This window comes from Argentina silus (genome assembly GCF_951799395.1).
Source record: "Argentina silus genome assembly, chromosome: 14".
NCBI lineage: Eukaryota > Metazoa > Chordata > Actinopteri > Argentiniformes > Argentinidae > Argentina > Argentina silus.
In genome coordinates this window covers 13,327,789-13,343,639 of record NC_139668.1, presented here as the reverse complement: position 1 = coordinate 13,343,639, position 15,851 = coordinate 13,327,789, and the positions used below count along the sequence as shown (strand labels likewise).

The window sequence follows — 15,851 nt, the reverse complement described above, 5'->3', positions numbered from 1 at the left end:
AGTCCCCAAAAACATCTATTATATATATAACATCTATTCTCAATACATCTATTCACAAGCCAAAAGTGACATTTCTTTCAAAAGTGAAGTGACATTTCTTTCAAAAGTTTGCGTGGCAATAATGACAGAGTTTGTGTTATTTCTGTACAGCAGGGCGAATTAGCAACAATCACAGCTCTGGGGGAGGGAAGGAGGTTTCAGTCAGCCCACCAAGACAATGGTGTTGGTGTCTCTCCAGTGCTGTAAGCACACGTGGCTGGATCTTAATCTAAACCAGACAGACTGGGTCTAGTCCCATGTGTGCAACAGGAATGAATTATAAAAGCTGTGAACGATTAACATACATGAGGGTCTGACTGGCCTCAAAGAGATAGGAATAGTATCTACTTTTCTTAATTTCTAAAGAGGGCTTTTTGGGACATTTCAGTGTGAGTTTGTGAGAGTCAGTGTTTTATTGCCTTTTCAAGCCAGATTAAAATTGCTCCTTGTGTGACCAAAGATGCAACAGTTACAGACAACTATCCCAAGACTGTTCTTTTCATGCATAATGAATAAAGCGGTGAATATTTAAACAGAGAAACAGTTTGTTTGATGGTAACTCAGCTAGTGCCACCGCCATGCAGAATCAGTGCCATAACTTGTGGGCCTTGTGTGTGTGTGTGTGTGTGTGTGTGTGTGTGTGTGTGTGTGTGTGTGTGTGTGTGTGTGTGTGTGTGTGTTTCTGTGGTACTGACTCCAAGCAGAGCTGGCGCCGGGCTTGAACCAGTGGCCACAGCACCAGATGTGTGCCGTCTCTCAGTGAACTTCAGCTGCACAGCCCACTACAGGAGGAAGATAGAAGGAAAGAAGGAGAATGAGTCAAATGAGGGAGGATGGAGAGAGAGTAGGAACTCCTACGGGGAATTGATATGTGAGGTCCTCCACCCTCTCCCCCCACCCAGCATGACACACCACAGCCACGTGAGCCATTAAAACTTGAGAAGTTTGGAGTAGTTCTGTAAATCTTTCAAAATGGATGCCGTAAAATCATCACACTCTTTGAAAACGTGGTGATCTATGCATGTGGCAGTCACATCAATTCAAACACGGATGACTTGCCTAGATAGTCCTGCAGTGGATCGGAGTAATTGGTCTTTCTTTATGACATTAACGCTCCCCTCTCGTTAAGCCCGAACATGGCTGATTTACATATGTTATTATCACTGCTGATGGGGGCGGATTTCAGACAGACTATTGTTGTCACGGCCCAATAGAGTAATGCAATTAAAGCCTATTGTTTCAGCGTGCCCTCCCAATTCAATTACTCATGCACAGCTGATAATTACCGTCTGCCTGTTGGAGATGTGAGTCTGTGTGTGTGTGTGTGTGTGTGTGTGTGTGTGTGTGTGTGAGTCTGTGTGTGTGTGTGAGTCTGTGTGTGTGTGTGTGTGTGTGTGTGTGTGTGTGTGTGTGTGTGTGTGTGTGTGTGTGTGTGTGTGTGTGTGTCTGTGTGTGGCATCAGGTTGCGACGCCACCTCGGCAAGTTATCAAGAACTTGCTTTTAGAAATTGTCTCCCCCAAATAAAGTTTAAGAGGCTGCCAGAAAAAAAATGCTGATGGATACCAATTGACAAAGGAATGTGCATTGTTTTTTTTTTTTAATCTGCTTTGTATGTGTACAATAAGTCACAATGTCACGGTGTAATGCAATTGCTTACGTACTGTACATTGACTAGTTTAGAAAGATCCTGTGACTTTAAAAAAAAGTGTGAAATCAAAGAGGGGTATTGTGCTGTTGTTTTGTTTTATAAAAATAGGGAGGGTCTGTGTGTGTTGTGGCTTTGATTCCATAAAATATGTAAATAGCGCAATATTCCCTCCATGTTCCAAATCAAGGCATTCTGTGGTTTTGTTGACATATTCTGTTCTGTTTGAAGGGAGGGAGGTCTGCACTCCACTAACCCTAACCCTTTTCATGAGCAGTGACTAAAGGATTAGATCAGGCTCTTGTTAAATCTGTCATAATATCTACAACCTCCCCTTTCTATCAACATTGGCCACTGCTGCTGGAGGGTTTTGGAGCCTTGTGTTGGGCTCTTCAACTGATATCCCTGTGGGCTGGAGTCTGGTACATAAAAAGGTATAATTGATTCAACAGACAGCTGATTGTAATTAGCACACACTCAGGTTTCTGTTTTTTTGCTGACAAGAAATGTAATGCCATGTTGTACGGGTGCCTCCTTGGATGGTCCAACGGCCTTTTCAGGAGGTTGGAATGTTATCTGAAATCCTGGAATTAAATGACAGTTAAAACAGTTACGCAAATGTATCATAATTCAACCGTCAACAAAGTCATCAAAGGAGTCTTACAGTAGGAGATGGAAATGTTGCTACTGTATATAATGTGTTTGAACCCAGAAAACACAGGTTTTGTAGCTGCGCAGTGCAGTCTGGTTGGTTTAAAGGGTACTCTGCTACTAATACAGTTGAGCTAATGAGCTGAATGACCAGCCTTTTTTTCCCCCTGAAGTGTCACCTTTTCAAACCTGACGGCCAGCCCTCTTGCCAATAAATGTTAGCTTTGTGTTAGTCAGGACAAGCTTGGCCCGGCAACAAAACATCAATTGTTTCCAATTGGCGGGATTCCTTTCCCTCAGTTGCAGCTCTGGCCTATCAGAGGCCATCTTAGAGAAACAGAGTATGCTCACCCTGGCAACCACAACACTCTACCTTCTCCAGCCAAAAGGTTCTCAGACACAGTCCACTCCGTCTGTCAGATGGTCAAAATCAACACCCGCCGGCCAACCGAAACTGGTCGTTCCTGTAACACAGGATGAAACAGGGTAAAACCCACTTCAGGACACTGATTTACCCATTAAGCCTGGACAGCAGGCTACAGGAGCTGTGCTTTCACACTTAACTCACTTATGAAGGTAGGCCTATCCATGTGAAAACTGATAGGCATGCCGTGTTTGTTTGTAGATCATCTGTTCTTTTAGAAGTCATCACTAGTCAGTCTTTTTCTGATACCTGCCAGTGATGTCCCACATAATCCCAGTACAGTTCTTTTTATAGCTTTGTTTCTGGCTTCAAATCTGAACTGTTTATGCTGCAGGACAGTAAGAGATTAGACAAACCTTTCAAAGGCAGATTGTAGCAGGGTTCAGTGCCTGTAGCATTTGTGTGTGTGTGCGTGTGTGTGTGTGTGTGTGTGGCAGATGCTTGTGGGGGAAGCTGTGATATTTGAGCTGCTGCACAGATGTGGGACCCCAACTTGATCACACACACGTATGCACACACATGCACGCACACACACACACACACACACACGCATACACACACACACACACACACACACACACACACACACACACACACACACACACACACACACACACACACAGAAACACCAGGGGAGCAATCCTGCTAAGAGATTTTGAAGCCGGCTAAACCATGTGGCCATGGGGAGAACTGCAAGGCACAGCAGTGGCTGGTGCCAAAAAGCATATTTCCCCATTGAAACCCATGTTAAACTTTATGCTCCATCCGGCCAAATAAGACTGTTTTGGACTGAAATTTCGGTTTCTATTATTTCCTAATATTATATAGTCTTCTCCCTTGTATCGTCAGAAGTGTATTTGTTTTTTAGTCCGTTTTTTCCCCCCAAAATGTAATAATCGTCACATGGCACGTGGGTCTATGAACACAATGACAGCGCCCATTAATGGCATTTCCTGGCTCCACTGCGACAATCCCATCTCTCTCATTATCATGCTTTCATGCTTTTCAACTGTTCCTTTGTGCAGTTAGAATCTCCCTGTCTCCTAATGACAGTGTTACCATCAGGGGCTCGGAAAGGCAGGCGGACCATATGTAGTTAATCTTCTCCCTATCTGGCCAAGATTTCTCTGTTTTTGTAGTTTCCTCATTTTTCACCAAAACTAAAATCCAATGCCCTTTTGTAATTGCTGAGAGCAATTTTACATCTCAAACGACTCATCAATTGATGACAGGAGAACAATTGAACATTGGACACACACAGACACACACACACACACACACACACACACACACACACATAGTACTTTTGTATCAGTGGTGTGAGTGTTAAAGAAAGAAAGCTCTTCTCTAATTGGCTCCAGGAAACCTCCCAGTTGTCTGTGTGAGAAGGTGGCGTCTGGAGAGGCCGAACAGAGGGAAATCTAATCTAGATGTTTTGGTTATGATGAAAGTGGCTGTAATAGGATTAACCTCAGCCTGGCAACGGGGTGTAATATACTTACTACAGTGCATCACTCTCTCAGCTTGAATATGCTGGGAATTAGGATGGAGCAGACAGAACACTACATACTGTCAATCAGCAGTGTGCTGGCACTTTTAATGGTGAGAGGGGTATGTGTTTCTGTGTGTGTGCGTGTGTGTGTGTGTGTGTGTGTGTGTGCGTGTGTGTGTGTGCGTGTGTGTGCGTGTGTGTGTGTGTGTGTGTGTGTGTGTGTGTGTGTGTGTGTGTGTGCGTGCGTGCATGCACAAGTTTGTGCATGAATGTATGGGGGGTGGGGGGTTAGCAAGTTTACTCCTCTATCTATTTCTTCATCCAAATGATTCAGTGACTGAGAAAAAAAAATAGACAATGACATAAAACCTTCCCCTCCAACCCTCAAATCCATCCTCCCAACATGCTACTGTGTAGGACAAAGATTCTCATTAAGATCAGTCATAACGCTTGTCTGTGTCTGAGAGGTGAAAAGCAGTCTTGAGAACACAGACACCTGTGGGGCCTTGACTCTACTCTCATCTGGCTACTTGCCCTGAATAGACTCATTAGACTAAAGCCGTGTCTACTGGATAAGAGGCTCAGGGTCATGGGGTCATGAATGGATGTGTGAGCAAACTCCTGTCACACTTTACTTAGAGGGCATACAGTTATAGAACAGTTATAATGCATTATAATGCATTCACAATGCATTGTGAGACGTGTCACTGTGTACGAATCACTGCATTATGATGTCTCATATCACCTCAGAATGATCCTGAGCTAGTTGAAAAAAACAGAACGCTTACCAAACTCAGCCACTGTAAACCATTGGGATTGTCATACATATGCAGCACAGTGTTTAGCCATCACAAATACTCAAATACATAATGCATGCTGTTATTTGAGGTTTTGGGAAGGAGTGAGAGAAAACGTAATCAGGACAAGGAGAGAGGCCATACATAACTAAATCTCTATCCATATGTTACGGCGTCGATCATGAGTTTTGTCTGTTAACATATTGGCAACGTGGCCATCCCATAAAGCCAGATTATGGATCATGCGGTCAGAGCCACAGACAGCTAGCTGTCACTTAGGGGCTAAAGCCCAAAATCAAGATTAACTGCAGGACTCCCACCCAAAGAGATTTACACACAGACACAACACTATGGCTGTGTTTACTATTAGGAGGATTCTAGCCTGACAATGTTTTTGAACCCATACAGATTACACACACACACACACACACACACACACACACACACACACACACACGCGCTGGTTGATTCCATTTCAAGGTCATCCCAGGCACTCCTAGCCAACCATATAGATAGTTCTGACTGTACACCATAGTTACTAGACTACTTGAATGACAAAAACGCTCAACCTAATTAATTAATTAATTTATCTGTTATTACAGCATCACTACAAGAGCAGAAAAGCAACTTCATGTAAAGTGTCAGCCTCTAAAGTATATTGTAAATGTCACCAGTATACATGACCTCAGAAAACATAAGATAGTTGCTCCATCATTCACCACAGTGATGGTGGTAACAGGGTAACAGGTTAGCGGTCATGGTTGAGGAACAAGTAAGGAATGAACAGTGAACAGGGACAGCCTGGGAGAAATAGGACCTTGAGACAACTTCAGCTCACAGCACTCATGGTGTGAATGGAGCATAGACACAACATTGCCCATATTGTATGTTATGATGCTTGTGCACCACCACTCCCAACACACACACACACACACACACGCACACACTATTTCTCTCATGTTAATGTCAAGCAACAGTTTTGCAACAGTGTGCATCGTCCATTGAAGGTAATATCACCCCACTCTTGAGCCTCTGCAGTCCCTGGCCAAAGAGGGAGTTTCCTGGCTCAATGGGAACAGCTTTCTGTATAATTTGGAGAAGAACATTAATCAGTGAGTCAGCACGGGGGCACTGAGGGATTATTTTCTTAAAAGCTCCATGAGCTGCATGTATTTGGGGTGAGGGGATGAAGCAATATGTCAATCAGATATACCAACTCCAACTAACTCGTTTTTCCTAGCAGTTTACCAATACAGTACTAATTGTCCAATTGATGGACGCACGTGTGGTAAATCCCTCTGCATAAGAACATCTGCTACTGTGAATTGCTCATGAAATGTTAACATGTAAATGTACATCTACTGGGGGTTCTAATGGCGTACGGTTTGATACAGCATGTCCTGAAGCAATAATTTATTCTGAGGTTGTGTGTTTTAGACAGAAAATAAACGGTTATGTCTGTTTCTGTCTGTTCAGTGGCGGCTTTAGGGTTCTAGCAGAGTGGCTGGTGGTCATGACAGTGATGAGCTTATGGATGCGCTCAAGCAGTTCTCTCTAAGCTACATCCTCTGTGCCTGACAGGATTGGCCCTGTGTGTCTCTCTGCTGAGATGAAGTGGTCTCTCACAATGCACAATGCTCACTCACTACACTAGTATCACACACACACACACACACACACACACACACACACACACACACACACACACACACACACACACACACACTCCATAAGAGGAGCAAATTACTACCTCATTGTCTCCCACAGAGTAGGCCTTGATCACATCATTGTCAGTTTTGTATGTCTTTGAATACTTTATAGGCTTCAGTTTCTGTGTTGCTGAATGTGGAAGAGTTGGCTCTGTATCTGGACTGTATGAACTGTGAACTGAGAGTGTGGCGGTTATGTAACTTGTAGTTTTAATGTTGTAAAATGTATTCCTCTGTAAACTAAACAGTATAAGTCTAGATGCTGTAACCACTGAAATGTATGCTAGGTATTGTTGAAGCATGATAATGATTTACCCAGCGGCTTTTACAACTGAAAATAAACACAATTATAATGTTCTTTCTCTCAGACTCAAATATGCAATGCATAGCCTAAAGAAAAGACTGATTGAATTGGTTCCACCTACCAACAGAGCCCTATGAGGACATGACTCAGTTTCAGACTGCTTTCACAGCTCCTACATCCTCTCTCTCTCTCTCCAGTCACACATCTCAGTGCTTGTTTGCATCTGAGCCATTGAGGAATTCTCACATACTTGTCAAATACTGGTATTTCTGACCTCCACACAGACCACAGAGAGAGCGAGAGAGCGAGAGAGCGAGAGAGAGCGAGAAAGCGAGAAAGCGAGAAAGCAAGAAAGCGAGAGAGAGAGTCTCTGGTGACTTCATGCCCTGATACACAACTATCCACTGAGCTGTCAGAGAAAGTTGAAAAAGATTTCAGATCTCACTGCACCTGGGGCCCTGTCACAGAATTCTAAGACCACTAGAAAGGACGAGTACGTGTATTTGTTTACCAGGATCCCCATTAGCTGCTGCACATGCAGCCACTACTCTTCCTGGGGTCCACATAGGACATAAAACACATGACAGAGTACAGAACAGCTATAGTCAGAACAACATAAGAGAGGTAGTGTAAGTAGCTTGTTCTAAGCAAGAATCGAACTCACGGTCCACCGCTTCCCAACCCACCGTGCTAGCTAGAGAAGTGATCCACTTAGCGGAGATGCTAATGACTTTTATATGGGTTTGTTATTATATATTTATGACATCAACCACTCTAGGATTTAGTATATTATATTTGTGGCCCCAGTACTCCCAGTCCCCCGTCTCATCCATCTCTGACAGTATTCTTTAACTCCCTCAGCTCCAAGTGACCACCCGGTGCCCTGAGCAGGAGCAGGTGGCCCAGGTCCTGTGTTTGTATGTGTGTGTGTGTGTGTGTGTGTGTGTGTGTGTGTGTGTGTCTGTGTGTGTGTGTGTGTGTGTGTGTGTGTGTGTGTGTGTGTGTGTGTGTGTGTGTGTGTGTGTGTGTGTGTTGTCTTTGTACAGTGTTGTCTTAGAGAGTGAGTGAGAAGAGAGCAACGTTAGTAATGTGTGTTAGCACTTCCGACTGGGGCGAGAACAAGACGTATGCTCAAACATAACAGTTTTGTGCGATGTCGAGAGGACAAGCATGTGAGATGCTTACATATGGGCTACCATCCAGTATTTTTCCCCCTCATATCTTTCACTGTATCTTACAATGCATGACACCTCGAAAAGAGTGAATCCCCCGCAAAAATATGGAAGTTGAACACTGACCTTTTATCTGCTTTAAAACACATAACATAGGACAGCGCGTCATCCCTCACCAAACCGTAAAAAAAGTCATAAGTTGCCGTTTATTTATCGAGATCAGCAGGAGAGATCCCATCGATATGCCTAAGTGAGTGGAAGGCCTCGGCACACCCCCAGCCCAACCCCCAGCTCTCAGGTCAGGCAGGGTCTGGCCTCTTTCCAGGTCACAGCCACTAGTCCTGCTCCACTGGTTGTTGACAGGTAGAAAACAGCCTGTCAGCCTTCTCATTGGCTGCTTGCATTACCACAGGAGAGATCAATAAACCAGAGGCTACTGTCTGTTTCCTACTCCCACATTCAGCGGGCTTAAACGATTTACCATTCCAGACCGACCACCATCTCCAGGCCCCCAACCCCATACGCACACACGCGCACACGCACACACACACACACACACACACACACACACACACACACACACACACACACACACACAGAATAGAGTAGCACTTGATTATTCAACCGAAGCTGGAAAATAACCCTTTTCTAAGAGTATACTTCACCATAATAACCTCTTGGATCAGAGGGAGAGAGAAGTCTGTTCAGTAGCCTATTTGTGGCTTTGGGACGAGCAGAATGAGAGGTTTGCTCTGTGCTCCTGGGGCAGTGACCTCAAAGCTGCCACTGGGTGTGAGCAAGAGCTAATGAGTTGAGTCAGCCACAACACCGAACATCACAGCTTTTACATGTGGGAGAGAGGGACAGAGGGAGAGAGAGAGAGAGAGAGAGAGAGAGAAACCCAAACCCTTTATTGCATGAAAATGGTAAACCATTTAAGCTTGGTGTAATTGGATGGCTCCGCTCGGTATAGCTCCCTGCCTGGAGTAAAATATGGCAGGGAGCCCATGACTTAAGAAACCCCCCGTAGGTAGGCTACAAACAGAGTGACTGAGTGGGTGGAGGCTGGGGGTGGTGGGTGGGACGACCACGTAAAACTTACTCTTGTAGCCAGTACAACAAGTCACAAATGTTGAATGCCAGAGAAAGCCTAGACTTGGCTGCTGTTAAGCCTCTGTCCCTTGAACATGTGACACACGTGTTTTTGCACACTGTACACTGTAAACCCGCTGTCCTGTCACCTGACAGACATCTGCGACGTCGACCTGGGGCTCTGTTTTCAGGCAATGCAAAACGGACGCAGGTACAAACGTAGGCGTATTGGCAATTTGTGTCGGCGGTAACTGATGAAAATGCCATGGCGCCGGAGCGCTGTCTTGTCTGCGCTCACGTGGGCGGAGTAGCGGTAAACAGAGGCGTGTTCATGACAATGAGCAGGACAAGGCCATCATGTGCGCTGAAAAGTCTGGCCTTGAAAATAGCACTACTATTTCAGTCACACCCCCTAAGTGCCACCGCCAGTGCCCACTTTGCACTAAGACTGTTTTTTACGTTGTTAAAATATAGCTCCTAGAGGGCCCTGCCTGAACTAACACTATTCTCCATGTATCACTCAGGGACGTGTTTCTGTTTCTTCACCACTGAAGGACATAGCGAAGCTGACTCACACAGCAGTCCACTGACTGTAGTCTCCCACTCCAGAACAGCCATAGTTTAACTTCAACATGAGGTACGACAGCATGGCAGGCAGGCAGGCAGGCACCGCTGGACAAACCACAGCTCTCTTTGATGTGTTTTATGGGGGAGAAAAGCCTTTTGGGCAGGATACCTCCCTCCTCCACTCCCTCACTCAGCTGCCTAGACAGTCCGCTCACGTTTATAGAAGGTTGGATGAGCTCACCTGCGGGGACCAACACTTTTCTATGTCAGTGAGAGAGAGCTTGGGTGTACCGGGGGGGGGGGGGGGGGGGGCTGCAGGTGGTTGGGATGTTACAGAAAGTTTGGATAGAAATGTGTTGTGTAGAATAGGTATGAGTGTCTGTCATGTGGACAAGGGAGTAAGTAGCATTTCTACCTGCAATGTTCTGAAGTTTTACCTTACAGAATACACCCTCCTAGTGTTTCATATACCAAGAAAATCCGCATGTAAGAAAGAGAGAGTGAAGTCCAACGGCAGGCCTGTACACTGGGGCTGCATCGCACGTGACTGCTCTGGTCGGCATGGGAAACAAGAAGCTAACGCTAACATGTAATTAGCTGTTACTATTTTCATGCTGCAGAGTCCTAGAACAGCACAGGGCTGTTGTTTGAACTCCCAGTGCCAGGAAACTTTGAGGCTGTCAGTGTGGCTTTTGGTTAATACGCTTCACTTTATATATAAGGCAGCTCTTAAACCTACAGTACTGTGTGGAAAGGCATTAGGCTGGGGACAGAGAGGGGACTGTCCCACCCAGTACCCCTCCCTAAGATGAATGATCCCACTGAGTACCCACAGCAGGGAACCCTGTATTTTCCAGAGCAAAAAATAAGGAGCCATTTGAAGGAAAACGTAATTAGGAATATGAGCAATATCCTTAGGAAAGCATGTACAACCTTATTATGCATTACTAAGTTAACTCGACATCAGACTTCCAGTGTATACAAAAGGTTTGTGGGTTATACAGAAAAATGCTATACTTTTTGGGGAAGAGTCACATAACTTTTCCAAAGTAAGTGGAAATGACAATATTCCTGAGGGACATTTGAGTAACTTTGAGGTAAAAGTATGTTTTTCCTCTCCCTGAACCCCACATTCAACATCATTCAAGCATCATTCACTCCTGGCACCACATCAAAGCAGGACAAGTGTCTGCCTCACTTCCTCTCTGCTACCTTCCCTGTTCCCTCTCTTCTCTCCATCTGTGGAGGTGTCAGAGCAGTCAAAGGCAGCTGGGAGGAGAGGGCTTGTGTGTGTGTGTAATCAGATGCTACTGTGAAGCTTGGACACTCAGCACAAGAGCAAGTACAATAAATGAAACATGGCTGAAAAGGCATTTCATTTAATAACTTTTCTCCAAAGTGCTGAGAAAGCCAGGAATTTCAATAAATGTTGCCAAATTCAATGAATATTCAGTACTGTAGCACAGTAATAACTTTCCATCCCTACAGACAGGTTTAAATCAACATTTGCTACAATGCTTTTTTGTGCAAATCAGAGACCCTATAAAAACAACGATTTTAATTCCAAAATTATGTTAACTATTATCCTTACATTAAGATGGGCTCAATTCAACTTATTGAGTGATTTGTTGATGACATTTTTGCATTTTAGCTAATTTTAAGAGTGTCATAGCAAAGGCTTTGTCATTCTGGGGTATTGTGTGTGGATTGATGACAAATTATTTTAATTTAATCAACTTTAAATTGAATCTATAACACAACAAAATGTGGAAAAAGTGAAGGGGTCTGAACACTTTCTGAAGGCACTGTAAACCGGGAGATGCTGTGCATTGCTAAATAACTACCTATTGGATTACAAAACTGTCTGGATGAACTGACAAACACCCAAGGTAAGTCAAAAATGTAAGTAACATTTCAGAAAGAGTGAACTATCCCTTTAAGCCAATGTATGAAATGTATAACCCTAACCCCAGGAACTGTATTTAGGGTGTGCTACAAGAGCAGTTAGCACACATACCCCAGTTACAATGAGACATATTGTACAACCATGTACTCTAGATAACAAACAGCAATGTAGTGAAGCAGATTTGATAGATATTATTTTATTTCAAAAGAGAAATTGACGACAAGCATTCATCAATCAACATATGAAAACATTTGCGCCATCTTTTCAATCAAGCTTGTGCGATGGCTCCTTAATATAAATACTTTTAAGAAGAAATAATACAGACAGAATATGAGAGATCCAAAACCAAACGAACAAACCAATTATTTAGATGTCAAAGAGATGAAACTTAAAAGGGGTCAATAAAATTCCCAAACTCAATCCCAACTTGCCAACAAAAAGTGTTGTATAAAACATTTAAGTACTTTGCAAAATACAGAATCTTACAAAAAGTTTTCTTTTTTTCTTACTTCTTAAAATCACTGTAAAATATTGGCTGGTATTATAGCAAGAAACCAGGAATTTCCATGTAGAATAAAAAGACAGAGAATGTGCTTCTGCATTTCTACATCAATATTCACATACATCATGAATGTATAATCAAAGTCTTCCACCACAGCTATGTTCATGGTGTGACAGAGCCTTTGGGTCCCGTTTTGCTTGAGCAAAACAGCACTGAGCTGAACAAAAAATATCTAAAAACTGGTAAAACTCTACAGCATTTTTATGATGCTGTGTATTTTGCAATGTTTTTAAGAAACATATGATTATTCCACAGATTATAAGTAAATAGTGTTTATCGCACGCCATGAAATGGCTAGCTTCAGTACTTGAAATCCCAAATCCTGTCAAACTGAAATGACAGTTGTTATGTTATTTTGTGCAATTTTACTCACTATTTTTCTCAAGCAAAATGGGGGCCTCTGACAGGTGTATTGCACAAGGCTGCTCCTCTTCAACCAATCTGCGTGGTCACTTGTATGCTCAGGTAAAGTTGCACACTGATTACCATGGTAACCACCCCCACACCACTGAGACGCAGTCAGTCCTGTGGTACCCACATCACTGCAGAGGTACACAGGCATAATGTTCCATCTTTCAAGCAGCCATCGTGCCCAGGCTGAGTAAAAACAACGCACTTCACAGCCCAGAGTTCCGATTAGTCCCACTTGTCAGTCCGTGACGTATTATCAACGAAGTTGCTCACATTTTTCATAATATATAAAAAAGAATTTGGTTCCATTTAACAGTTCCTCCACTGCAAAAAGCCCTCACGGGGAGAGGATTTCAAGAATACAGGTTACAGTACAAAAAAATGTGGTCCACGTTGTATCGCATGAAACATGCATGGTTTATGTTGTCTTGGAGCACGTCTCTCCCCAACCCAGACCCAGAAAATGGTCTCATGGCTTTTCCCCTCTCACTTCAGTGCACATGTACGTTTCTGTACTTACTATGTCTACTCAGAAGAAGACTGACTGGGTCCTAAGATCTGTTCTACCCATTTAAAGACAGTACGTTAGCACCGTTGACCAGCAAAACTCTTCTGAAGATCAAGCAGGAGATGCATTACGCGCTCTGGAAACTGCCTGGGATAAAGGTGATGGATTTCTTTTTTTAAATCCAGGTCAGGTTTTCTTAATCCCTTCATTTTAAGCATTACAGACTGTGTTAAACGACTGTATATGAGTCACAGACTGGGATAAGTTGACTAGAAGAAACACTTAATTCACAGCTGTAATTTGTTTGCTTACAACAGGTTTATCAGCAATCTTGCATTTGCTAACCTATGGCATTTTGTTAAGGGATCAGTGGGAGATTCTGTAAAAGCATGTAAACAAAAGGCAGTTGGAATTGACTCTGTGTGATGAGCTCCTTACTCTTTAGATCAGTGTGATCAGATAGGATGTTTAGATCCAGATTCAAACATTCTTTCTAAGTGCAAAGCCCTGTGAAAAGCTCTACACTCTCACCTTGATCCTTTCTTAATCATTAGGTCTATTCTGCAGAAATATAACACAACTAAAATATAACTTAAAATAAACTCTCTAGGCACTATTGATTTCCAAGGCTTTTTGTTGCAGATTGAGAAACAAAATGTTAGAAAACAAACATACAAAAAATAAGATTAATCAGAGAGTGATGGTTCTGCAGATCAAACACTTTGTCCTCCATTTAAATATATCGGGCTCCTCCAGTCAGTCAGCCAACACAACCAAACAGACTAGCTCCAAGTCCTGCAGTGGAGTTTCTGTAGGGACAGTAAGTTACTTATGTAAAGGATAAGTGTGAGGTGAAGTTCTCTAGGTACCTGTCCATTTCAGTCTTTAACACCAGTCTTACACCCTCCCTTCTAAAATCAACCAGATCCCTTTAGGCCATGATTTTCTGGGGGATCTCTATGGAAGCCTTGAGGAAGACGGCGTTGTCTCGGATGTAGTTCCTCTTCTTTATCTCTTCGTGGGAGATGAACTTAGGGTAGCCGAAGCCTAGGGTGCTCTCGTCCAGCGAGTTCCGGGTGCTGCAGGGCTTCTGGAAGTTCTTCCAGTTTGGGTCGGGGTTGAAGGTCTCCGTGATGTGTTGGGGCTTGGAGAGCGAAGGGTCACTCTGATCCATGATGGAGAAGGTGACCTTGTAGGAGAAGGGCCACTCCAGCAGGTTGTCGTATTCCCCCGGCAGCACGCGGATGTAGATGGAGAGGTGGGAGCCCTCCCCGCTACCGTTCCCGTTGAGGAACGCCGAAACCTGCAGCTTGTAGCCGTAGCGGTGGGTGTAGAAGGGCGGGCTGAAGAACTCGTGGTTGTTCCGGAGCTTGGCCTCCTGGAGCTTGCGGGAGTAGTCGCTGAGCTTCCAGATGAGCACACCGTCGTTGCTGATGGAGAGCTCCTCCATGTCCCTCCGCAGCTCCAGGATCTCCTGCCGCTGGCGCCCCACCAGGTTACACATCATGGTCAGGTGCCCCTTGGTGGTGTCCTCCAGGTGACGGCCGATCGCCAGCTTTGGGCACTGCCAGAGAGAGAGAAGACTAGTTAGAGCTTTGGGCCCTGCTAGAGAGTGACGAGACTAGTTAGAGCTTTGGGCCCTGCTAGAGAGAAGAGACTGGTTAGTGAAAGCCTGCTGCAAAGGAGAATGAAACTACACTATTAGAAAAAAGGGTTATTCTGCCTTTTTGGTTATAAGTAGGAGAGGTTTGTACACATTGTATGCGCACTACATCATCTAGCCTGTCTGGGTTTACACACACACACACAAACATCTTCATAGAGTAAGTGAATATTATATCGGCTGATCAGCTGCTCTGTTGGGAGCCTGCCATACACATTTCTGTTTGCTGTACTGAACATCTGCAGGCTTGGATGTACTCGCTGCTGACGCCTCCAGATTCCGGGAAAGGCATTTATGTATTCTGTCAGACCATCTGCATCGCTATACACCGAGTATTCCACTATCAGGACAAACAGAGATGACTACACAACACATGATACCCCGTCTGGTTCTTACACACAGAGAGCTTTCCGCATGTTTGTCATATTGACGTCAGCTTCAAAAATAGACAGAAATGTGCTGTCAGACTGGAGAAGTGTGACTCTCGTTAAAATAGAGCCTACAGGCACAGCAGCACTGCATGTTTGAGACTATCATTGCTTTGGACATCAATTCATGTACAGACATGCAATGCAACCAGGGCAAAACAACATACACAAAATAAATAAATAATTTTGGAATGTTTTTTTTTTAAAATTTTTATTAAAATGTATTTAGCAGGTCAACCATACCCTGTGTTTGCAGCCGGCGTCTTTGAAGGGGCAGAGAACAAGTGCGCTGCCACAGTTCTCCTTCACATGGTTGGCCAGATCCTCCCGGGCGATGTTGGGGGTGCCACACTGGTTTGGGCACTGAACAGGAAACCGAGGGCAATGGAACTGATGGTTCTGTTGGGCGGAAAACAAAAATCATGTTGTGATCTGAATATAGAGCTCTATACATCCTGGAATGTTTGTCGTCAATGGTAA

The 15,851-nt window shown here is 44.0% G+C and overlaps 1 protein-coding gene across 1 annotated transcript in view; it reads right to left on the bottom strand.

Moving 5' to 3' along the window:
- Window positions 1–13,442: 13,442 nt before the first annotated feature.
- The window catches only part of traf4a (tnf receptor-associated factor 4a), a 29,936-nt gene continuing 27,527 nt past the window's right edge, over window positions 13,443–15,851 (bottom strand). The window contains exons 6-7 of the mRNA XM_083684980.1: window positions 15,615–15,770; window positions 13,443–14,844 (exon numbers count right to left, since the gene is read on the bottom strand). Coding sequence (XP_083541106.1) covers window positions 14,212–14,844; window positions 15,615–15,770 — 789 coding nt within the window. The 3' untranslated portion in view covers window positions 13,443–14,211. The remainder of the gene's footprint in view (window positions 14,845–15,614; window positions 15,771–15,851) is intronic.